Here is a 24,588-nt window from a genome sequence, read left to right as displayed (position 1 = left end):
CTGTCCGCAGCCACAATAACATCAATATTCTGCCTGTTCCCAGCTACCTCCATCTTTCCAAACTCATCTCAATCAGTTCTAAAAAAAAAAAAGAAAAAGAAAAAAAAAGAAAAAGAAAAAAAGTAGTTGGTCTATTCCAGCTTCTTTTCCATTAACTCAGTTCTACTGCAAGACATAAAGCCAAGGTAGCACCAGGGAAAAACACCACTCCCCTCGCTAAACTTACTGTATGTGAAGGAAGAATGCAATTCCCGGAATGACAGTTTGGAAACCAAACTACCAGAGCAACTTCTTCTGTTGCATGTTTTCTCACATTTGCAGATTTTGCCATTTCTTCTCTTACTTTTTTTTTTTTTTTTTTTTTTTTTTTTTTTCCCAGTTTATCAAAAGCAGAATATCACTGTTTCAATGAAGGCAGTGAATGCATGAAAAAGTCACAGTATTATTTTTAGAAAGGTTTGAATGCCAGCCAAGGAGTTTGCTGATGAAGTACTACTTCTAAGCAAATGTTCTTCTCCAATAAAGTAGAGCCTGTAAAAAGATGATAGAGATGAGATCCTGTCTTGAGAGCCTGTCTCAGCGGCCCACGTACCCGTTCAATCTCACCAGTGCCTCAGTTCAAGGGCTGGTAATGGGCAGGCCTTATACACACCCTCTGTGCAAGGATGAATTTTGCCATAGGAGAATAAAAGCAAATGAAGACAGCCAGTCCAAGGGCTCCACAACACATGGTACAAGGCTCTGTAAGTTTAGTGGAGATGCTTATCTGAAGAAATCCTTCAGATGGGTCTTTCACCCCTAAATGTGATCAAGTATTACCTGGGCTTAGATTTTTTCTTGGGTTAGTTTTGCAAAACATTAGGAAAAGTTTGCACACATCTCAACAAGGCTGCAAAGGGACCCGTACTCTAAGGTGTGCTATTTTACCAATACATTCAGAGATCAATAACCAGAGGTGGTCAACAACGGTAGCAGAGGCCAGCAGTTTGGCCTGACACAGCCAGGACATGACACCCTTAAGAGAGGACGGATGGGTTAACATCCACACGTCATGATGATCCCAGCCACCTTTCTATATACACTAAAAGACATCTAACTTCCTAAGATCCTGTTGTGTGTGGCTGCTCAGGCTGTGCCTGAACAGGAAAAAATAGGCAGGAGTTGATGAATTTCTAAGAACCTTTGGCTAACCCTGAAGCAGATCCACTTGGGAAGTCAACCACGCTGATATGCTATGGAGTATTGAGGGCAAGCAAGAAAGAAAATAGCAACCTCCTGATGCACAATAGCCTGGCTCTGAGGGTATATACATTCTGTCCTCGACGCACAGGGATTAGGACAAGCTTCATCTTCAGGATTAGACCGATCACAAGGGATTTGTTAGATATCCGTGAGCTGAAGCCCAGCCTTTCATCATCATCATCATCATGTTTGCATAACTTCCATTGGCATTAGCAGGAACTAAACATTCCTGTGCACTGAGGGTAAGATGGAAATCATGAGTGATGGTGGTCAGGAAGGTGCTCGGTTGTGTTACACCTACTCAAAAAGGTGCAATCCCACACGCTCAGGATAAGGGGTCACAATCTGGGAGGTGCCCCTGCAGCTACCTGTCCACCACGTCAAACACCAGCTGAATCGCAGAGGAATATGCAGCTCCTTGAGGCTCCTTTCAAAAACCTGGCCTGGATTTCTGCATTGCATCCATGGTATTTTTTTCCCTAATTGTCTATTTATTTGTTACTGTAATTCATGCTGGTGAAATGGTACCATAAAAATGTGGTTCTAATTTCTAAACACTGAAATGAATGTTCACCATATTTACAGCTACTGAGTAAAATTAGGACAGCAATAAAATGTTAGACAATGACATTTAATGTTACTCCATTAATAGATTTTATCACTTTTTTTTTTAATCCTACCACAACAATGTGTATTTTCATATACATTATATTTAATAAAATGTATAGATATGGAATTAGGAAAACATGGGTTTAGTTCTATTTACATATTTTACTTGAAACAATTTTCTTAACAACATTGAAAAATAGAAACTTAAAGTTCTCTTAATTGTGTTTTCTGCCAGTTAGTGGTAAACAAATGCATGCCTTGGAAGTTAAACTCCCTCTAAAACGTGGTCAGTTGAAAGTTTCTAACTAAAGTGTGTATCTCTGTTTTTGTTTCAAAAAATACATAAGTATGTCTGTCATTTCTGATACAAAATTCTACACTATCTTCAATAAATAAATAATAAAGCGATTCTGAAAAGTATGAAATGTAAACTTTGTTGTCCCTCCAACATACTTTTTTTTTTTTTTCCCATTGCTTGAAACATTACAGTGGTATTGTAGGAAATTATAGTACACAGACACTTTCCAGCACAGTTTACACTTGTTACCATACTGCATCTACCTATTTGTTATGAAGATATCCTAATTTCCTAATGGAAATCAATAAGACTTGTAGTGCTAGAAAACACCGCCTATACAGGAAAGGTGGAAACCAGTACTGAAAGGACATGCAAGGAACATCAAAACCTAACAACAGGCTCCACAAGAACATTCACATGCTAATGAAACAGGCTGACACCTCCCATTCAGAAATAAAGTCATTACAAAAATACCAGTGTATGCATGATAGGTAATGAACAAAATGAATCCAGGCAGAACAAAGATGAATTTTACTCTTAAGGGGTCTATCGTATCTCAGGTCCGGGCTTAGTAAAGCACCTATGTGTGTACTTAAGGGAAACACAACATAAGTGCATGCTTAAAGCTGGGTGCTTTGCCAAACAGAGGAATTTTGCCGAATGTTGGCCTATATGTGTGTATTTGTTGAGTAAAACTCATGTAGAAACTTTTGATTCCCCAAGACGACAAGACTTTTACTTTGGGGTTACCCACTCTGTACAATCACGAACTCTCTGCTTCTCTTCATGTCTAGTATCGCTGCCACCACACTTGTGATCAACCCGGCTTGCAACAAACCCTGTTGTGAGCTACAGTATGCTATCACCCTTAATTCAGTAACATGATGTCAAATGCAGATAGGCACCGTACAATTTAATAACGGGTCACCACTGATTGCTTGGCAAACTAGACTCTGCGGGGTAGAAATTAGCTTCCTGAGCCACAGCCATGATTTTTTTTTCTTCCCCACTGCAGGTGACGTATCATCCATCTGCGTTCACAATTAAGCAGCCATAGTAAAGCAGTATTGAAGTGTTATAGCACAACATTCATCACGGCTCTATATTTGATCCTTCACTCACTGTTCAAACATTTCTTCCGAAGGTACTGAGTGGGTGTACTCTTCTGGAGTGCAACTCATCTCTGTGCAGAAGGCCTGTACATATATTTATTCTGGGGGCAATGTGAGTCATGAAGTGGTATCTTAATAGAATCTTCTCTGTTTATAGATATAGACTATTTATTTTCTAAGTCTTTTCAGCATCAGTGTGAAGATCTTCAAAGATCTTCTTACTGCATAACTGCTTGTTCCATTCACAAAACATTTACACACCACCTTGCTGAGCAATAGGCACAGAATTCCTTAAGGGGGAAAACCCTGCAGAAAGCCTCCAAACATACCAACATTGCCTTCTTCTTGTAAATTAAAGAGTAGAGTAGCTGGAGCAAGCACAGAAACCTATGTGGTTTTCCAGCCTTTCAGACTGGAGCACGACAAACAACTAGGTTATTTCATAAACCCAGGAAACTAACATCAGGTTCCACATAGAGAAATTGAGGGAGATTTCCTCACTAAACTGGGACCCATTTTTCAGTGAGAATTATCAAGGCACAAAGATGCTCCTGTTTGCTTTGATAACCCTCTTGTGTGTGAAGGGCAAGCAGTAGTTTCATACCAAACCAATAAGGATTTAGTGACAGCTTCTGCAGACACCTATTGCAGTGAACTCAGACTGAAAAAAAAACAAACAAAACATTGGTCCCTTTCCTTCTAAGGCTCATCAAACAATTGTAGGTCTAGTCGGACGACTATCTCTCCTGTTGGGACTTCATGCAGAAGGAGACACTTTGTAACTGGTCCCTTTGAACCCTGATCCTTCTTAATGTCTGCCACACGGATCTCTGTTCTGCCCAAAAAGTCTGAAATGCAAAAAGACAGCATGCTTAGAAACAGAACAACCATTTTATGTTCCAATAAAAATGCTATTTTGCAGGAGGAATTAAGCTTCCATCTACACATAACAAAAGAAGAAAACAAGTCTTCAGTCCAATTACACTTTTGCAGTTGAAATAGGTCAAATGCCTCCTATCTGCACAGTAGAGAATTTCATCTGGACCGTGTTAGACAGCAGAAGTATTTAAAAATAAATGGTGCCACAAGCAGAAAAATCCACCATGTACTTCACAGCTGCCTTGCTTAAGTAGCTTATTTATTTTTTGACATGTTAGAGAAAAGGCTGAAGGTCACTGCACAGTTTGAACTGAGTGTGAAGCCTTCAGGAGATGATAGAGCCAAGGAATGCATTGCACTAGTGACAAGGTCACTGGGGCAATCTGCACTGGTCACATGAACGACAGTCCTATCCAAATACTTCCTCAGAGATAACGACTCCAAAATACACTCCTCAACGCTCAATACGTCTATTGCAGATTATGAAATAAGAATGGGGTAGGTTCAATCTTGGGTTCATTTCTGCCACTTTCACTGCTTGTTACAGGAACCTGAAGACATTTCTTTTCTTCCTCCATGAATTTATCCATTAGCAAAGAGCAACCAGAGTTCCACCTAAAGGCTTAGCAGAAATGCAAACCACTCTTCAGTTGCTGTCAAGTTGCACAAGAAGGGAAATCCCCCAGAACAGATCTCCCAGTACTGGCATGACTAGACTGGGGAGTGAGGGTGAGTCAGGCCCCAAACATGCAAAGGGGCTCAATATTTACCTCAGCAAGCACACGCCTCTTCAAAATGGGAGACTTGAAAATACCCTTGGAAGGGTGGCTGCCCCCTGCTTACCATCTGGGGAGAACTGGTCCCTCTCAAACACCGTGATGCAGAGTACATCCTGCTCGAGGTCCTTGATAAAGAACTGGCAGTTGGAGTTCCACTTGGGATTGAGGGTGTCCTGTATCGTCTTGGTAATGTGGCACTGAGAGCCCATCGTCACCTCACAGTATGGGTTACTCTTTCCTGGGAAGAAGGAAACAAACAGAAAAGTGTAAACACGTTTTCAAGTGTGCCTGAACATCCTCTTACTCCTACAGCCAACTGGTTGGGCAAAGATGGTGGCCTCACTGCCATTTCAGTAAACAGGGGCACAGTTCTGCAAGGTGTTGAGCACTTTCCACTTTTCATTTCAGGACTTTGTGGCTTATTATGTCTTTGATATGATTTGATTGACATCGTAGAAGCTAAGTTTGCCTGTACCAAATGCTCAAGTGCAAGACAACTGCATTGCCGCTACTGAACTGCACAGAATCACCTCTATGTATTTCAAGTTCATTAAAACTGCTTTATTAAACAAAACCACGTTTTAGACAGAGCCTCCTTCAAAGTTAGTCTGACAAATAGTAATGTCTTCTTCACAGAGCACTTTATGCAATGCAAGGCACTTACCATGGGACCTGCAAGGTTTTAGTTCAATGCCTTCAACAATATTGACCATCAGCCTCCCAATGCCTGTTGCTCTTTGCGAGCGAACTGTGGTGAAACAGAAGAGGAGAGACAAAACTCATTAATGTGTTTTCCTGCCCACAGACTTCCCCCCAAAGGATGAGAGCCCCTGCACCGCGTGCTGTACCTAAGTAGGCCTTTTCCCTCTTCTTCTTTTCCGTCTCTATGTAAAGTTCTGAAGCAGCTTTAATTTTCTGAACCCAGGCAGTCCTTCAGAAGGAAAGGAAAAAAAAAAAAAGTTGCAAAATACCATTTCCATTTTTCCTCCCTGGTGCACTGCAGGCAAAAGTAAAGCTGGCCCTCTTTCCCAGCCGCTTGCAGTCTCAGGCCCTGACCCCACCACAGGCTGAAGCTGTCTCCCTGGCAGAGACCTTATTGCAATTCACAGCACCTGCAGAAATTTAATCATCCCAGCCTAGCAGATCCCGTCACACAATGCAAGCTCCAGAGAACTACGAACAGGAGAGGACATGGTGAGAAACCAAAAAGTAGAGATAGCAGGTTTGCCTTTCCCAAGCCTTTCTTTGCTCAGAGGAAACAGCCCCAAGAGGAAGACATGGTGAGAGATGTGTGCCCTGGGAGGCACAGCCTAATGACTCCTGGGCTTTACTAACCTGCAGGGATTACGCTGCCTGAAGAACTGGCTGGGCTCAAAGAGGTTTTCAAAAGGGATGTCACTAAGAAGAAGGGGAAGCTTTGTAATTGTAGTTAGGGAAATAATTTCCTCCTTAAGAGTCTGTGTGGAAAGCTGGACAGAGAAAAAGCATGGAAGAAGGGGTCCTATGGACCTGAAGTGTTTGAAAGGATATCCTGTGACATACAAGGGAGCCCAAGACCTGAGTCAAGGCAAAATGAGAGAATAGAGCAGGTGTGAATCAATTTCTGATCCCAGAATGAATTGTTGCTGGTCTACAATGCACTGTGCCTACTTACAGTGGCCTGGATTTGGGTTTAAACATGCGCCTGTATTCTCCAGAGGCAACTGTTTAAGAAAACAAAACACTTAAGGACAATTTGTCTTCCAGCTCACCCCTAAATGGTAATTGGCAGCTTCAGAACTGTACCAAGATTTTGATCACACGGGTCTTTTAAGATTAAATGGGCACATAAATCACTCATTGATGTTAATTTTTTTTGTCCGTTGCTCTTAATTAAAAACAAGTGAATGATAAAAACTTGGAGGTATCTCATCTAAAATTCTGCATTTCTGCTGAACAAGCTGTCTAGGATAAAAGACAGTCAAAGGCTGTACCCCATATAAATAAAAGCATTTTACAAGAGTGCCTAAATTCTGATAGCAATTTCTGTGGTTCTCTCTATAGTGAGTGGAGCGAGCCAGGCACCTCCAGGGGGCGTTCAGCATTTGATTTGTCTGCTTCCACTGATGGGTCAGGGTAGCATCTCCCTTGAGTTCCTCAGGCTAGGTAGGATGAACGTGGATCAGAGTTTACATGTTTCTGACTACTGTAGTGAGTGCTCTGACCCACAACATGTGGTTATTGCTATAGTCTGATTTGCACAACAGATCCTAAATTGAAAAGGCTGTGTCAATTTCCATCAGCAAGGAGCTAACCCTGATGCTCGTTCATTCTCTGGCATAGAGGGACAGACAGCGTCCCAAAGGACAATTGGCATCCATAAAAATACATTTCTTTACAAGAATAAATACGTGTATGTAACTGATAATGAATAATGCTGGCAGGCAGGCAGGGAACACCAATGTTTTATAATTTTTCATGCATTAGAATTTTTACAGGCAACACATTTGCAAGGTGGCGTAATACTGTCAATACTATGTAAGATTTTTTGCTGGATTTCCAGCCTCCGTTTTTTTTCTTTCGTTTACCTTATATTGAAAAGGTTTGTCTGCAAAAATGTAAGTCAGCATAAGTCTTTTTAAGCTTGCCAGAGACACAAATCATCAGCAGAGGTTTTGAGGTTGTCATTCTTCTCACTTATTCATTCTGAACTGAATCAGGTTAAAACTAACTGGGTTTTGTTTCGTGTGTTTTTGCTTCAAGTTTTAATGCAGACTTGTTCCTGAATCTCATTCAACATACAGTCATACAGATGCTTACACTGGCACAAAAACTCCGATGGATAGTAACAGAAGATAGGACTGAATCTCTTAGTTTCCTTATGCTAACATGAGATGTGAAATGTGGCCTATCATATCAGCCCTCCTAGCCATTTCATTGTTGGTCTTACTGGAATTCAGGAAGCATCATCATTTCTCCATCCTTTTCATGAGTATCACCACATTCTCAAGCACAAGGAATTCTCCAGTGTTGTGATATTAGCTGCTTGGAGACTGTTATGCACGTGTACATCAAATACATTTGCATCAGACTTTTCAAATTCAGGACTAACATGGCCTGTGCAGGTACTTACCTTTCATTAATGCTTTCAGCCCGGAGTGTATAGACTCTATCAATGTGGGAGATATGGAAGATGGGCTCATCTCCAGAAGGGTCTGTGGGTAATTTTACTAGTACCTCATTTAGAAAAATGGGCTGTAAAACATTAGGCAAAGCTAGAATTCTGTCGCACAATATCCGAACAGATGCATTCAATAAAGAGCAATTCACAACAGATTTTTTTTGTGCCTACACTATCTTCTCCCCTTCAGCCTGCCTCCCGTCTTTCTTCAGATATGTCATTTTTTGAATTTTCTTTTTATTAAAGATATAGGTGCCTCCACAGTCTGGGAACATTTCTCCTGAAGTAATAAAACAGCCTCATGGCGCATCGAAATCTCTCCTTTCCCACAAGAAGCAGCAAACACTACTCTCTTCATCACTCCCTGTTACACAACCTCTGTTGAAGAGGTTGTTTTAGCCAATCTTCAAAAGCATCTTCTCTCATCTAGCTAAGCAAACAACCAGCTTGCTCACCATCAGTCCCTGGAATCCCCAGCATATGCCAAAGCCTTCAAACCTCTTCTATATAAAGGCTACTGCCCACATGTCCATCATGCTGGCTGCTGCCTCCTATACCTCTGTTAGCATAAAACTATCTTAGTCACTGCTTAAGAATGGTACTTACAGTTTTGTACATTTTGTATTGCAGGTTAGACTTGGGGCTGAAGACCTTGTCTGTGCCAGAGGAGCCAAGAGGTTTTATGATCTGAGTCAGGAGGAGGAAATCGTTGAACAGAAAGCCATACAGTTCCTTGTTACTCTTGGCTTTATAGAGTTTCCCACTGTGCAGAAACTTGCGTGGTCCCAAGCAGTTTGTAACAGAATTAAATACGAGTTGCTGCGAAAAGTAGAAGAAGAAGAACAACGCACTGTATAAAGTAAAACAATCGAGGTTCCCCTGAAAGAGATCAAATATAGTTTTGAGTCCTGATGTTAGTTTTAAGTTGTGTCACAGGGATGATGAGCGATGTCTCTGCCTTGTGCATGATAAGCAGCGCATGTTATAGAAACACTATATGAAAATTAAGGCATCCCATCAGTTGTGCAAGGCATGTCCTGACCAGTCAGAGAAAAGCCAAAAGCATTTGTGCCTCCTTTTGAGTTTCTCTGCCACATGCATGCATTTCTGTGACTGGAACCGAGCTGATGACGCAGCCATCTCCCTTCAGGCAGTAGTTATAACAAGCTGAACACAACTTTGACCCTGAAATAGTTAGATTTTGTAAGAAGAAAAGTAGTGCTCTCCAGTTCATAAACCAAGCAGCACTTACTATTTTTTCATCTTTTGAACTGAAAGCTCTATGTATATTTTGAAAATCAAGTTGTGATCTGTCTGCCTCTATCTTCACCAGTAACAGGGTATAATAACAGGATCAAAGTATCCTCTGTCCACCACAAATATTTTCATTATAGTTTCAGTAGAAAAGCTTAGCATGTTACCTTAAAAAACTAATGTGCATTAGCAGGCAGTGATTCTCTAGGTAAAGTCCTGAGAGAGACTTGATCAGCATTCTTGAGCTTTCAAAAAGTATACAAAGTTTTATCACAGAAAATAGTTTCTGTGATGAGTTTTAAAGAACTCCAGGATGGGCAGGCATAGCTTCAGGATGAGATACAGCAGTACAACTGTCGCTGTATTGTAAAGAGCTATGAAACTGAAAGGTGGTTGAAAATTGCAGCATTTAACCTGGCACTAGTCCAGAGGCAGGAAACAAAAGCAGCATTTATCACATCGAAGGCAATAACAAGAGCAACAAAAAGGATTACATGCACGAGTGAAAGGGAACCAAAGAAGGATGAAAACAAATGAGTAAAGATTATATGATTTGATTACATCGTTTGTCCCTTGATGCAGTGCCATATGTGAGCCATGGGTTCTTCCCAAACAGTGAAGTGTGCCCACATTTGCATTACTCTAGATAGCATGTTGTTTACCTCCGACAGGCCTTCACACTGAACATGAGCCTGGATCCACTCCAGCCTATCTGAATTTTCTTTCTCCCGCACTCCTTCATTTACTTGAGAACATAATTCTTCCGCTTTCTCAAGAGCGTGCTTCAAGTGACTGTGGTCAGGGTGGTTTTCAGGAGTGTTTTCTATTATCTACAGGTAAATAAAATATGTTAGCTTTTTTTATTATCTACAGTTAAAATGCGTTCATCTTGACAGCCTGAACTCTTGCTTCTTTTCTTAATTTTCATCAGAGCTAGCCAGCATGTTCCACATTTCTCTTCCTGCTTGACAAACACGAAAAATAAGAGACAAACTCACAGTTGGTATGTGAACAGCTGAAATTAGTGCCTGTCTGCAGAGCCTTTCCATCAGCACGCTGCTCACTCTGCTGACATAAGTATGCAAATTCCAGCCACAGAAACATGTCCATGGCTGATTAAGGAGTCTCTTAAATGCCAACATCCAATTTGTAACTGGATTATTTCCTATGAAGGTCTGGGGTCAATTTCAATAGTATTATTCAAGATGATAAGTGTTAGGCAACAAATGAAAGTTAGGAAAGGGTTATAAATTATCCAGTAATGTAAGCTGTGCAGTAAGGTAACTTGCAACGATTTGGTATTCAGGCTTGCACAATGAATGCCATTTATGAGACTGTGGGGAGGGAATGACACTGAAAAAAGGCAAGGATGAGCATAAAATAGACCTAGTACTCCCATTTTCTGAGTTTTAAACTTTTCATTCAGCTTTTACTGCCTTTTGGTTCTTTGTGTGCAAGTTTCACCTCAGTTTCTAGCAGAAATCCAGACTCATTTTTTTGAAGCCAAAGGAGTTTCTGCATTTGCTCTTAGTGTGATCAAATATAGAAGGGCACCCCACTTTCCCTAGTATATCAGATATCTAAGAGGGACAAAGCTCAACACAAAGAGGGAAACTATCCTGTAATTAAGCTGTAAGCAAAGCAGCATCAAAAACATCATCTTTGCAAAAGAACGTACATTTTTAATTATTAGTGGGTATCTTGTTACCCGTTGCATAGGCTTTAGTAGAAAACTTGATAGTGGCATTCCTTTACAGCGAGGATCCATTGCTAACCTCTGAAACATTAGAGAGGTAAAATGGTGTTAGTCAGTTTGCTTAAAACCCAGCAAAATAAGCTCCTCTAAGAAAGGAAAAGGCAACAAATGAGCATAATGCTCCAACTAAATCTGTTAGATCACAAACAATGCAGTAGAATTTATTGTATTTTACAAAGTATTCTTCACCTATCTTGCCTGTACAGGAGAAGGGCCTCTTATTATTATTTTTCCAAGTCCCAGCACGTTACTGCAAAACCATTTCTAAACAAACTATTTTATGGCTCTACAGTTTTTTGAAAAAAGGTATTCCTTTAATGAAAAAATGCATTCCTTAAATGAGTGCTTAAGTCTGAAGACTCTTCATTCTAGCCCAAAAGAGGGAGACTATGCATGGGAAATTAGAAAAGCAATGAGCTAAACTTATGGTGAATATTATTCATGGTGTTTGCTTCTTCTCTTACTTTAACGAACTCCTTGAACTCAGGGACTTCATCTGTTTTCTGCTGGATGAGGGCTGCCCCATTCAGCTGGCAGCTACAGAACCGAATGTACGGCTGCATGTGTGGCAGCTGGGCTGTCAGTATGTCACCAATCATTTTCACTGGCATCTTCTCCCCAGACATCTTCTTACGCACTCGCAAAGCCCTAAACATGAAAAGGTCATGGGTGTTTTATACGCAGGTAGACCACTAAACAACAATTCCTGATTTATAAAATAAATTATTTGCTTCTTATTCATTACTGAAATGACAAGACCTCTGAATAATAAATAGATCAGCCACAAGACTTACTGCATATTGTAAGAACATAACAATCAATTTTGTACCCTTGGCCAACATCATTTCCCTCCTGAGGTCACCAAACTGTAATTTGGTATTAACTTATCACAAAGCCAGATCAGATACAACATAAAAGGGAATCTAATTTCCCTTTCTATTCATTTAGAGAGGACAGATATGCTCTTGAATGAGGGATAAAAACAGTACCACTTCCTTAACCCCAAACCTACCCAGTTTTCAGCCTGGTTTCCTAAGGAAAAGGAGGTTTGTTGTTATCAAGCTGCCTTTGTCCTACCACTGTCATAACTTATCATATTGGTGGCCATTTTCAAACACATTCTACAAAAGAGGAGATATCTCAAAATTTCTAAGTCTCTATAAGTTCAATAAAAAATAGCAGCTCAGTAGGGAAAAAAAAAAAGGAAGTTTATTAATCCTCCTGCTTATGAACATGAAGGTTTAACTCAATCCTTACTCATTTTGTCTGGCAATGGCCAGATGAGCAATCAGATGAGCATGCCTCCAAACCAGCCACAGAATTTACTGTGCCTTGCTGAAGCAGTAGGGATGAGTGAGAAAGATGCAGGTGGGAAGACAGGATCCACCAGAGGCCACAGAGAATGAAGGGAGAAATAAGGGTACTTGCACTGTGTGGAGTTTCATGGTAGAGAGTTGGGGCTGCAGTAGTTGGAGACTTTGGAAGGAAGGGTGCAGGGTACACTGGACACAAATCCATAGGAAACCAGGCTTTGTTGGCGATGCTTCTCACAAAACAGCTCATTCAGATGTTATAAGCCTACAATAACTAAAGGAATACATCAGCTAACTCAGAATTAGGGAGGCAGAGACTGTTGTGCTTTGCTTTCCAGTCACAGGTAATAGGACTGGAACTGGGTATTGGGCTGTGACAGAGATAATAGGAAGTAAACGTATGGACTGTGGGTAGCCTTGACAAGCACTGCTCTTCAGGAGAAGTTGACCTTGCCTTCTGGAGCATGGGCACAGCAAGAGCAAAGTACGTGCAAATACTCTTTTGGTGACTATTTTTGTAAGTGGCAAATATTTTCATGCAGCTAAAAGTAAAACGGGGGGGGGGGGGGGGGGGGGGGGGGGGGGGAGGGGCGGGAAAGACCATGATTTTTTAGTTGCTAAGTACGGGAGGGGAAAAAAACTTACTTCAGTAGTTTTATATTGCACATAATCAGTTCCTTCCAATTAACAAAAATCATAGCAACTTCTTTTTCTGTTAGCAGCTCAGATTCCATTAGTGGTTTCTGGAAGATCTATAGATTTAGAAAATTAAGCAATTTAGAAAGCATGTCTTAAGCATAATCAAAGTGACTAAGGCTGATGATGTCTAAGACTTCCTTAGTCTGGAAGCAAGACAACGTTACATCAGAGTAGCACATGATACTCCGTGGAACAGACTTCAAGCGTGCACTGTGCCCTGAAGATCCATGGTGCTCCCTAACAATATCTTTGTAAGAAGCATATTTATTTAAAAGAGAATGATCTGAATTGGTGTTGGTGGTGTTCATTATGACCTGGATAACCTGTTTTAAGCTTGGGAATTTTAGTCAGAAGTCTCCTGTAAAATATCCCAGAACTACTTTGATAATACAACTGAAAATACATGTGAATTTGGACTCCTTTATGGAAGTTGTGATTTACCTTATAGTGTCTCAGGCTTGCATACCTTGACCTCTTTTTCAAAAAAGAGCCAGGTTTGTATACCTTGATCTCTTTTTCAAAAAAGAGCTTTCACTCTCTATGAAAAGAATTACCCACAGCAAAAGCCTATACAAATTCCTTTTTTTTCACATGTGAGATGTATTTTGTAACATTTAAAGAGAAGCAGAGTAAATGATAACTGAGTGCCACTGTGAATGTGGAAACTGGTGCACAACACGCCTCAAGCTTTAGGAGCTTACACGTGAGAAACAAAACTTCAAAATCTGGAGTGAAAAGTGTTTACTGGAAAGATAATGTAAACATCAGTGTTTTGGTGATGGTAACACAAGGGTTTACCACTAGTTACACACACTCCCATATAGGCATATATGTATGTATGAAGATTTAATACAGATCATTCCTAGGAAGTCAAACAGACCAGTGATGTCAAATGACTTTGCACAGTGAAATTATCAATCCATTCAAAAACATGAGTGAATAAAACCTCCTCCTAAAAATGCTGCGCCTTCTTACCTCCGTGACCAACTGCAGATCATTTACATAGTTCTCTTCTGTGACAATGAGCTCATGGATGTACCCCTGCCTTTTCCTTTCAGTAGGTGTCAACATATCCAGAAGATGCAAGTCTGCACACCCTGGAAAACATAAAAGAATCCTAGATTTCACTTATGGTCACTTTCAAATTGATCCAGATTTGTAGTAGGTCAAATAATGCTTAATGAATAGTAACTACTGCCTCTTCATTTAATCATAATTCACATGTAATGGCACAATGCTTACAATACTTGATCCCTTAGTGACTCAAAACATTGTCTCTGACTTTTTTTTTTTTTTCTAATCAAGGCCATTTCTAGGTGATAATTAGTTAATAAGGCAAGTGAATGGAGGTCTGTTAGAATGAAAGCATGCAGTCCAGACACAACTAAAGCAGCCTTCCCTGTGGCATTAACAAGATTTCTAAAAATGTCTCTTCTCTGGTGGCAAACCTTAAAGTCCTCCTCACCACTACCTGCCCATTTCCAACCTCTCTCCGAAGTTCACTGTCCCTTTAGGTGTGTCATTCAGCTGGAACCACACTGTAAAATAAATCTCCAAATGGATTACTGTTAATAAAAAGGGGGGCAAAGACTTCACCTGGCTTTACTGCCAAAGAACATACAGCTTTGTTGCTTTGTCCTAAAAAGGAACGGAATTAAGGAAGAGCACTATAGTGACCCTTAATGCTCTGACGGGAACTTTGGAATTTCAGCCGTCAGCATATTCATACTCTGAATTCAAGTTTAGCCTTAATCAATCTAGTCAAAGTAGGCATCCTCAACAAGATGGTACTGTAGGGTTTATTTACTTCTTCACATTTCAATTAAAAATTACTTCAAAATTTTTGAAGGATCTGAGCAAAAACACATGAAGGTCAATGGAGATCACCTCACACATTTCACTAATTTATAGACCAAGCCAAAGGGGTTGATTATTGTTCTTCTCTACCTTTAAAAGCATGAGAAAAATTGGTAATAAAGAATTCATCTTCTACCATTTTTTTCCTTCTCTTTTTGAAAACCACCGCCTGTGTATTTGTCCTCTGTAGATTCTTGAATTTTTATACTACAATAAATTTCAAATTTCACATTCTATTTTCTATTCTGAAATACAACAGAATGTTTAGTTACATTTTTCCCTGTAAGATAGTATTTTTTCAACACAGATCAATTCAATTCTTCTGAAACTGGCAAGCAAAATATTTTCTTCCCATCTTAACACTCTTAACACTATTTTTGTTATGTTTCTGTATAAAAAAATGTATTTCAAAAATAAAAGTTGCTTTGAAGAAGGTTTAAAATGTTTTTCTTTAAGTATTGACTATGACACAATCAAAACTCTTCAGTTTAATTCTTTCCCCAACCCCTCAATAAAGTACTGGCAAATTCAGTATATTCCCCATCAAAACAGTTTTTCCTATTGAAGAAGATCTGACTGAAAACATCCAGTGAGACCTTTGCTTCATGGAGTCTTAAATGGTCAAAGCTTTTTATTTTTAACTGTTCACCGGCATCAATCATGACACCAATACAATGAGATCTAATGGGTGTATTTTTAGTTCAGACGTTCTCAAATGCTTTCATAAAGCAAACCACTACTGCTCCTAATGATATCATGCCCTGGACAACTCTTTCAGTTCTTTGCACATAAAGTTAATAAGTAGATGGTATCTCTTGCATTGTTAGCATTTCCTACATTTTTAGCTTCCTGAATGTAATTCAGGAGCTGATTCTGCACAATGCAACCAGCACGGTCCACAAGTATCACCATTAAATTTTTCATGAACTACTTTTGGAACAACTTGCTTTAACTAATCTGTGCTCCAGAAAAGGTCATGAAAAGTTTGATTAAAAAAAAAAAAAAAAAAGTAGATACAGACAATCAAGGTAATTTCCCCTATATTAGGATGAGCACAGATCAGAATGGAAGCGTAGCATACTGATAATGCTCCTTTGGGATTCTGTATATTGCAGTCCTTTAAAAGACACAATTCAAACATTGCTCAAAATAAAAAGGTTGGTTTTGAGAAATATCAATTATCAACTTAATGTCAAAATAATCAAAATACCAGGCACTTTTCAAAAGCCAAAAGTTTCAATTCTGTTTAATAAATGACTGCTTCAAAGTGTTCTCTTAGTTATGTAAATCAGAGGTCTAATGAACAGAATCAGTTCTCCCCAAGCAGTGTCAGCTTCATTAAAAGTGAACAAAGTGCTTAATGATTTTTCTCTAGAGACTGGGGAATTTTAGTGTTCAAAGATGCTGATGACCTTGCATTGAAGTGTTGTTTCCAACCACCAGCCTTTTAGAGGAAGCATTTAACATTTTGAACCACAATATTTAAGTGGCTAGCTTGACAGATAGGCAGCTGGGAGTGAAACGGGCTACTCTGAACTCCAACAGATGGCCTGTCTTTGAACACTACGTATTTGGGAAAATAGCCTACTTCAGTTAGAACAGAATATGCAGGAGGGACTTTTCTCATAAAGGATTTTCTTTATTAGGTACACAAGTACTAAGAATTTTCTCATCTTTGCATCATAAGCACCAAACAAGAGCTGGGTTCCTTTTCAAGTTGAAATGTCAAGGCCATGGGGCTCTAGCTAGTTATTCATGGAAGGCAAAGTACTGTGTAAAGTACTTTTATGAACATCCAAATTCCACATGCAGCTGTAATAATATCATTCATGAATTCATTCCACTAAAAGAAACTCCTTGTGAAGTGTTCTTGATATCAGACATTTTCCCTGACAAATGGGAATGTTCTGCAATGGGTGAAGTCCAGCACCTTACCTTAGCATAGAGCTGGTTGGTGTTTAGTTTAAGGCTCACAGTCATTCAGCACAAAGCCATTCAGCTACTTAAAATTAAGCACTGGAATTTGCCTTTTTAGTTATCAGAGTTCACCATTTTATTGTATTTTCTTTCCAACTCTGCAAAAGTGTTGGATTCCATCTGAAAGGCTGCAGAAGCTGAATTTGATTCTTTAACTACAAAAAAATCTAGTAAATTCAGAAAATAATGGAGAACTTAGGATAGCTAATTCAGCATGTTCACAGTGCAGTGAATACAAATTTCTGCCCTTCAGTTGAGTAACATCTATGAATCCAAGCAGTGGCACGCATGCATGCTCACCAGACTGATTATTGTGTCTGGACTGATAGAACCAGCCTACGAGTGTTGTACCTAGAAACCTGTCCTTTGATTTCTCATCACCATGGGACCTGCAGAACTGAGGGCTTCTAGAAATGTAAACACAATAATTTAAAATATCATTCCAAAAAGTAAGAGTGTTGTTCCCTTTTTCTTGCACAGACAGCCTCTTCACAACATGGGTCTTAGCTAATCGCTAAGCCAGAAAGCAATCCACCATAGATCGTGTTTCTTCAGAAACAGAGTTCTGCTGTGGAAATCACTGATCTATATAGATAGGCACAATTTCTGATTTCTTCTAATCTGGGGAAATTTTCTAAACAATGTAGCTGCCAGATTTCACCATAAACTTCATACTGGCCCAGTCCGTAACGACAAGATCACAGTAGACAGGAGTCTGTTCTATTATAGGGAACCAGAAGCAGTAACAAATTACATCACGGTTTTCTTCCAAAAGCTTAAGCAAGGAGAAATTGCACACCTGGCACCTCAGTAGCATTCCTTCCCTCAGACAGATTACAGCGTTTGAGCATTCATTCCTCTTATCAACCCACTTCAGATACAACCACCAATTTCCTGCGCACATCTCGTGGGATGGGCCTGCTGCTGAGACTATTTCAAGCTTTTGCTGAGGACAGCTGGTGATCCAACAGACCTTTCCTTCTCTATCTTCCGTGATGCAAAATTACATTTCACAGCTATTTTCAGTGATTTCAGCATGTTTAGAATATCTTAACAGGACCACTATGCCCACTTACTGGTACAGCAGAGCATTTCCCCCGAGGACGTACAGAAGGAGGATGAAGAAACAAGTCTGGAAAGTCCCACTTGCAAAATATTAAACACAGCTTTGTTTTCGCTAAGACCAGGCACCAGCAACACATGTACCTCCTCCTCCTGTTCACACTGATCAGCTATTACCAGGGAGAGGGAATGCCACTGCCATCCCACACAGGCCAAAAAATAAACTCAAGGATCTTGTGTAACATTTATTATTTTTTTTTTTAATTCTAAAACATGCCCTAGTGCTAAATGCTAGCTGTGTAGTATTCAAAAATATACACTTTTGATTCGCTACCATCATCTTCATTTTGCAATAGCAAAATCTTTCTGCAGTGTTTTGCATTAGTACCTTATTTTCTATGCAAAAATTTGTTTTAGAATTAAAAGGTGGGGAAGAAGACAGGTGAGACGGTTGGGAAGGCAACCTTCTAAATTCTTTCGGAAACTAAGAGAACACGTCTGCCACTCCCCTTCCATAATCCTCTAAGGGAGAATAAAATCCTGTGTGTCCATCTTAAAATATATAGAGGCAAGGATATGGATACACCTAAAAATATATAGTGGCAGACTTAACCAATTCCTGGACTGGTTTATCACATCAGATAACTTGAAATCTCACCTCTGAATTATGACCCAGGACCTATCTTGAGCCCCTGACCACTTCCTGTACAGTAACAGCAAATCAGTCAAGAGCATCAGGCACAGATCCAATCTGAAGGAACTGCACAATCCAGTCTTAAAATGGTGTCAGCAAAAATAAAGATGCCATACAAGTACTTCACTTGGGGTCAGAAATGTGGTATCAAGTAGTCTGACAGTTGAAATGTTTTATTAAAATTTCACTTCCTCATACCAATATCCAGCCATCACCTTTCCTGGCTTCAGGTCTTCTCCTCTAAAAAAAAGCTTAAATGAAGTAATCAAACCAGATGGATTTTAATGCTCATCTGGATCCAGAATTACTTCAACATATGATACTATTTAGCAGAGAAAACTGCACTTGGCAGAGAAGAATGTGATGGGAAAGAAAAAAAAAAAATGAAACCAGGTTTCAGCAAGTAGGGCCAGGGCACAGAAAACCTTTGTCTGTGGCACTGGTGTGATCCTGGTTCAGAGCAGTGCTTTGCTCGTGCCAGCACCAGTTCACAGCTGTATGCTGGTGGGTGTCAGCAGAGCTGGCAGCATCAGGGGGTACAAACCAAACACGCAGGTCAGGAAGTGAATGGAGGATAAGCAGGGAGCTTTCTTCTTGCTGCTGGTACAGCTAGCTGCTGCTGAGGGGCCTGACTCAAAAAAGGTAGGGGAGACATGAAGAAACAAATGAGAAACTTATGTTGGAAAATGTAGCCAAATCCTTTGATCACAGAGTCTCACAGGGAATACGGGGAATCCAGCATCTTCTAAAAACTCTAAACTCACTTGCTGTAGAAGAGCTACCTCAGGTATAAACATCCTTCCACCTAAACACACTATCAGATACCTTTTCCATGAAATGTTTAATTCAAATAATTCCACAAGATTAAACTTGTTCTAAAATCCGACTTCCTAATCTGTGTTCTTCCGCAGGCTTAATAGAAGTTACAGAAGAAGAGTTATAGGTGTGATTCAAATTAGTTTCTGGCTCCACACAGACATTGCATTCCTGTGCTGAATTTCTGTGCTGAGGTGAAGCACTTCGGCTACTTCTTGGGTTTTGTTCTCTTTTTTAACAAGGTGGAGGGGAATGAAACAGCCATGAAACTTGCTGTAACAAATGGTGGAAATTTGTTGCCTCTATCAGAATTATGTCTACATATCCTACTAACATTACTAGGTTAAGCCAGATAAAGTTAAGGTGACTCTCACAATTTCTCTTCATGTAGACAATAACTTGAAGTGAGTCCTTATCCAGGCAAAATATTCCTTTGCAAACTAACAACCAGTACAAAAGCCGGTGAGATCTACATCCAGGAAATGAAGTCTTCATGAAAATACTTTTTAACTTCATCAAAGACAATCTTCTGAAAATGTTCTTTCAGGGTTTAAAATCAAAAGGTCTTAGCTTTCTCTGTTTAGCTTACCATAAACCGATCAAATAATATTTGAGATATGTTGTAAGGAGTTAAAGAGCCAGAGACAACAATCATGAAGAACTGAACAACTGCTTTAAAAACAGAGAACAAAACCAGAGCATGCAGCTACTTTGCTGCCTTGCAGGAAAGTTATGGTAATAGACTGTTTTAAAATGTGTTCAGTGAACTCATGGGGACTGAAGGAAATACCACTGAAACTCCAAAGAACTGAGATTTAAATAGAATTGGTTCTGAATGCAAAGCAGACCATTCCTGATAAACCGGCATCGCGGCCCCTGAGTCGCCTTGGATTGGTTTGAAGGATTGGAACTGACACTAAAAAATCCCTTGAAATGCTTCCTGAGCATCTCAACACAGAGGAAATTCTTCTCTAGACAAGCAGAGAAACTGTGAAGGAAAAAAAAACACCACCAGTTGCAGTAATCCCTAAATCTAGTCTCATCTACATCCCTCAGTTGACAGCTCTTCTTCCTGATTTGATGCAATGGTACCAGGGGCTTCACAAATCAAAATTAATATAAAGAATGCATTCAATTGATTAGGCAGTAGCGACACTGCTCTTGCTCTTTTTCTTAATGTTGACTTAAGATGACTTAAATCTTCATTAAGATTTCATCAAAATGGAAATCATCTGAATAGTTTCTTATCTTTGACAAAGTAGATCTTGTTTCAGCCCTGACTGGGATTAGTGTTTGTTGGCTTTGCAGCCAAAAATTCAAGAACTGAAGAGACAAGAGTGTGGGCACATCTCCATCCCAGGAGGCAAGTGTTTTTTCCAACCAGGTTTGCTCGCTGCAGTCCAGATCTGTGGCTTTTGGGAGGGGATTGTGTGGTTTATGAGGTTAAAGGTCTTCTCAGATGAACTAGTGAAGAGCAGAAAGTCAAAACTGGATCAAGACATAACCCTGAAAAACTATTCTTTTTGATGGAAATAATCCATTTTCTTTATTAAAGAATTACTTTCATACTCCCTTTCTCATATATATTAACAAAAATCCAGACAGGTAAAAAAGAGTAAGTGCAATATAATGTCCTCTGCTATTCATGGGAGATAACTGATTGTGAGGAAGATTAAACGCTACCATGCTGATCTATCGTAGGACGCTTAAGAATTTTAATAATTGAGTAAATAAACATCATAGATATTTCAACAACAAATTTCAATATAAGCCACAATGGTTTGAATATCTTTGTCTGGGACATTCTAAATGTGTTTTGAGGTTTTTGTGAGTTCACTATGCTCAAGAATAGACTGATTTATAAAGCTGTTGCTCTGTTGAGGATTACACAGTACTCTTCTGTATGAGGAATCCTGGCACAACGTATACCAGTGTGTGTGGCTACAGAGGGACAACTTCAGGCTGTCCTATTCAGTTCAGTGGAAAATTGACCCCAGGAACTTTAAGGGCACTGTGATTTTGAAAATCTTTTATGAGACATCACTCTCAGCATTTTTAAAAAGTGCGTTAGGAAACGTGTAACCTGCAGATATTGTAATAGTTTTATTTTTTTCTTACTTGACGTAATTATTAAAAAAAAAAAAAAACAGAAACAAACAAACAAAAAAAACAGCATCCGAATCTCCTATATCCAAAGTATTGCCAATATTTCAATATTTAGAGAAAATGTGTTTCTAGCCTGAAGTCATAAAAACCACAATGTCCCTTTGGACAAATGCTTTTAGTCATGTTATAAATCTTTCAACACAATAGCTCGTTACGGGAACATAGAGATACCCTTTCATTAAAATAACATTTTAATGCATGAAATATTGAAATAATGGAGAAGAATCTGGCTACACAGTTCTCAGTAAGCAAAACAATGGGCACTGAAAATTACAGGTATTAAGTTACGTTCAATTTCTGTCAGATACTAGGCAGCATATTTTTCAGCAAGTGGCTATGATGAAGAAATTTTATTTTTTTTTATGGCAGGGTGATAAATGAAAAATTTGTGCATGTTAAATACTATTCTAAAAATACAGAAAATCTGTGCAATTGTGCATGTTTTAAGACTAGAGCTTCTGGCATATAACACAGAGCCTAAGTCAATGTAAACCCATGGTAAAACAATAAAGTATACTTAATATATCTACTAATATAGTGTCAAAAATATCTACTGATTTGTAACATGTAGAAAGCATTGAGAAAAGAAAGAAAGGTGCAAAAGTTTGCAGTTAATCACGATCAATCTGAGTAATTATATGCAAATAATATTCAAAGAAACAACACAAGTGTCATTCTGAAATTAAACAGGATGGCTTCAGGCTATGCTGGTGGCAAATTCATTACATGCACTAATGCCACTTGGTGAATTCTGTGTGTACACAGCAACAAGACAACAAACACATTTTAGTCTAGCTTTTATATGAAGAATTTAATTATCTATACATGTAACTAATTTTAAAGGCTGTATTACAGTTGTTAAAGCTGCAGGTTTTTATATATTTATATATTTTACATTCATATTGATGAAATACTGAAGTGCAATTGAATACGGAGCTTCACTTGTTCTTTGCACTGCACGGTGGGTCAGAAGGAGGGAGATGGGGTAGGATTAGAAATTCTACAACACTGCCAGCATGAAATTCAGAAATAAATGAAATACATAAAACAGAACATAACGAAATGGTAAAGTAATTAGTGTAATTGCTATATTGTGCTTGAGGCATTGGGTAGAGAGGGTTTCTGCACTGACAGCACCAGGCATTTCATCAAGAGCTTGTAACTAATGCTGGAAAGACAAACATGGCTTAGCTACAGCACACCTACTACATAAACTTGACTGTAAGCTCCATTTAATATTAATTTGTATAAATTCCACAGTCTAGTTTAAAAAAAATGTAAACATTGGAAATTAATTGCAGGGAGTATTTCTATACATTCTTTCTTGTCAGGAAAATTACTTGTTCAAAAAGTGTTGTTCCATAGTCATGAGAAAGTAAAAATGAGAAATCAAACTTCATGTAACCAAGATGAAAAAAAAAAAAAAAAAAAAAGAAGTTAATTCTCAAATCTCACATGAATGTAGCATTCTATTGATTTCTGATACGAAAATGCCAAAACTGAAACATCTGAGACAAACACAAACTGGGATGTTTTCTAACTGTATGCAGCTACAAGTAATGTGCAAAATAAAATTAACATAACTGGGATAACAACATTATGCAAGGTTAATATCTCTTGCATTGGAAGGAAGTTAATTTCCTCTCTCCACAATGTATTATACACTCAACAAGGAACACCTGATACATACAGTACAAGAACTACAACAAAATACCTTATCTGTAATTGGGCACATTTAAAGTTCCTTAAACTGATTTAACTCCTTCTGTTCTTTTGTAATAATAATTAAAAAAAAAAAAAAAAGACATATTGACAACACTGGACAAGTGAACAATAAAAAAGAAAGATACATAAAGTCTCAAATTTATGGACATTTGGAACAATTTTAACAGCACATGCAGCATTCCTTGATAGTGGGTCTTTTTGCACAAACAAAATTGCAATGAAGAAATTTAATTTATACTTTTCCTTTAGAAGGCTAAAATATATATTTAAAAATAATCTTAAAACTACAAAAGCACCTGTGCAAAGGTGGAAAAATTAGTTTGGTAACTATGAAAGCCACAAAAGGACCCACTATCCTCTGATTTTTTTGTGTTTTTTTTTTTCTTTTGTTTGTTTCATTTAATTTTGCGTCTATATCTGTAGGTAATTAACTCAAACATTGCGATTACATGCAACTAATGTAAAATGAGGTAAACTGCTCTGCAGTGTGTTCTTCTACTCAGAAGGCAGTAGATGATCATGCTGGAAGCCACATGATCAAGGCTGCATCTCCCATCATCCCTCTGGGCAGTGATATGGGATAGTGGGTCTCTTTGAGGACTTTCAAGCCTGAGTGGGGGATGGACAACATATGATTCCTAGAAAAAGGAGGAAAACAACACATAAGCAAAACAAAACAATGAGCAAATTCAAGCTAGGAAAATGAGTCAGGCATGTAAACAGCATGGTGCAAAAATGATAAAAGGTAACATGCTACAAAGGGGATGGGAACTAAAAATAAAACAAACATAAAATAAGGTTTGCATTACGGAAGGTCTTCAAAGAGACTTTGACAAGTGCAGCAGTGGTGAAGCTTTGAGTTCTGCAAACCGCAGCAGAATCACAGCAATGCTGCATGTTTCATCTTAAAGTACTACATAAATAATCACAGCATGACAGCAGAGAGGGTCACTTACATTGCTGGCTTGGGTCCATATCTGTTGTCAGCTTCACATAGTTGGATGGGAAGAGACCCACTTGTCCATTCACCTCCCCTTTCCACCAGTCTGGGTCTTCCTTGTTAAGGACGTTTATAATCTGGCCTTTATTGAATGCTAGCTCATCATCGTTCTGTGCAGTGTAGTCATACATGCCAATTACTTGGCACACTGGAAGATAAAGGAAGAGTTCTATAGTACTGGCAATATTTT

General features: G+C 39.0%; 1 protein-coding gene across 7 annotated transcripts in view; it reads right to left on the bottom strand.

The window, feature by feature from the left end:
- Positions 1-370: 370 nt before the first annotated feature.
- ITSN1 (intersectin 1) overlaps positions 371-24,588 on the bottom strand; it is a 124,160-nt gene continuing 99,942 nt past the window's right edge. For 6 of the 7 annotated variants that reach the window (XM_032203002.1, XM_032203018.1, XM_032203032.1 and 3 more), the window contains 12 exons: positions 24,355-24,546; positions 14,077-14,198; positions 13,048-13,154; positions 11,554-11,737; positions 11,012-11,110; positions 9,996-10,163; positions 8,686-8,898; positions 8,032-8,153; positions 5,768-5,850; positions 5,584-5,667; positions 4,984-5,157; positions 371-4,109 (listed from right to left, as the gene is read on the bottom strand). In XM_032203002.1, the coding sequence (XP_032058893.1) occupies positions 3,961-4,109; positions 4,984-5,157; positions 5,584-5,667; positions 5,768-5,850; positions 8,032-8,153; positions 8,686-8,898; positions 9,996-10,163; positions 11,012-11,110; positions 11,554-11,737; positions 13,048-13,154; positions 14,077-14,198; positions 24,355-24,546 (1,697 nt within the window). In that variant the 3' untranslated portion in view covers positions 371-3,960. The remainder of the gene's footprint in view (positions 4,110-4,983; positions 5,158-5,583; positions 5,668-5,767; positions 5,851-8,031; positions 8,154-8,685; positions 8,899-9,995; positions 10,164-11,011; positions 11,111-11,553; positions 11,738-13,047; positions 13,155-14,076; positions 14,199-24,354; positions 24,547-24,588) is intronic. The other variant, XM_032203040.1, reaches the window with a different exon arrangement.

This window comes from Aythya fuligula, chromosome 1 (genome assembly GCF_009819795.1).
Source record: "Aythya fuligula isolate bAytFul2 chromosome 1, bAytFul2.pri, whole genome shotgun sequence".
NCBI lineage: Eukaryota > Metazoa > Chordata > Aves > Anseriformes > Anatidae > Aythya > Aythya fuligula.
The sequence above is the reverse complement of the archived record's forward strand: the minus strand, read 5'-3'. Positions and strand labels throughout refer to the sequence as shown.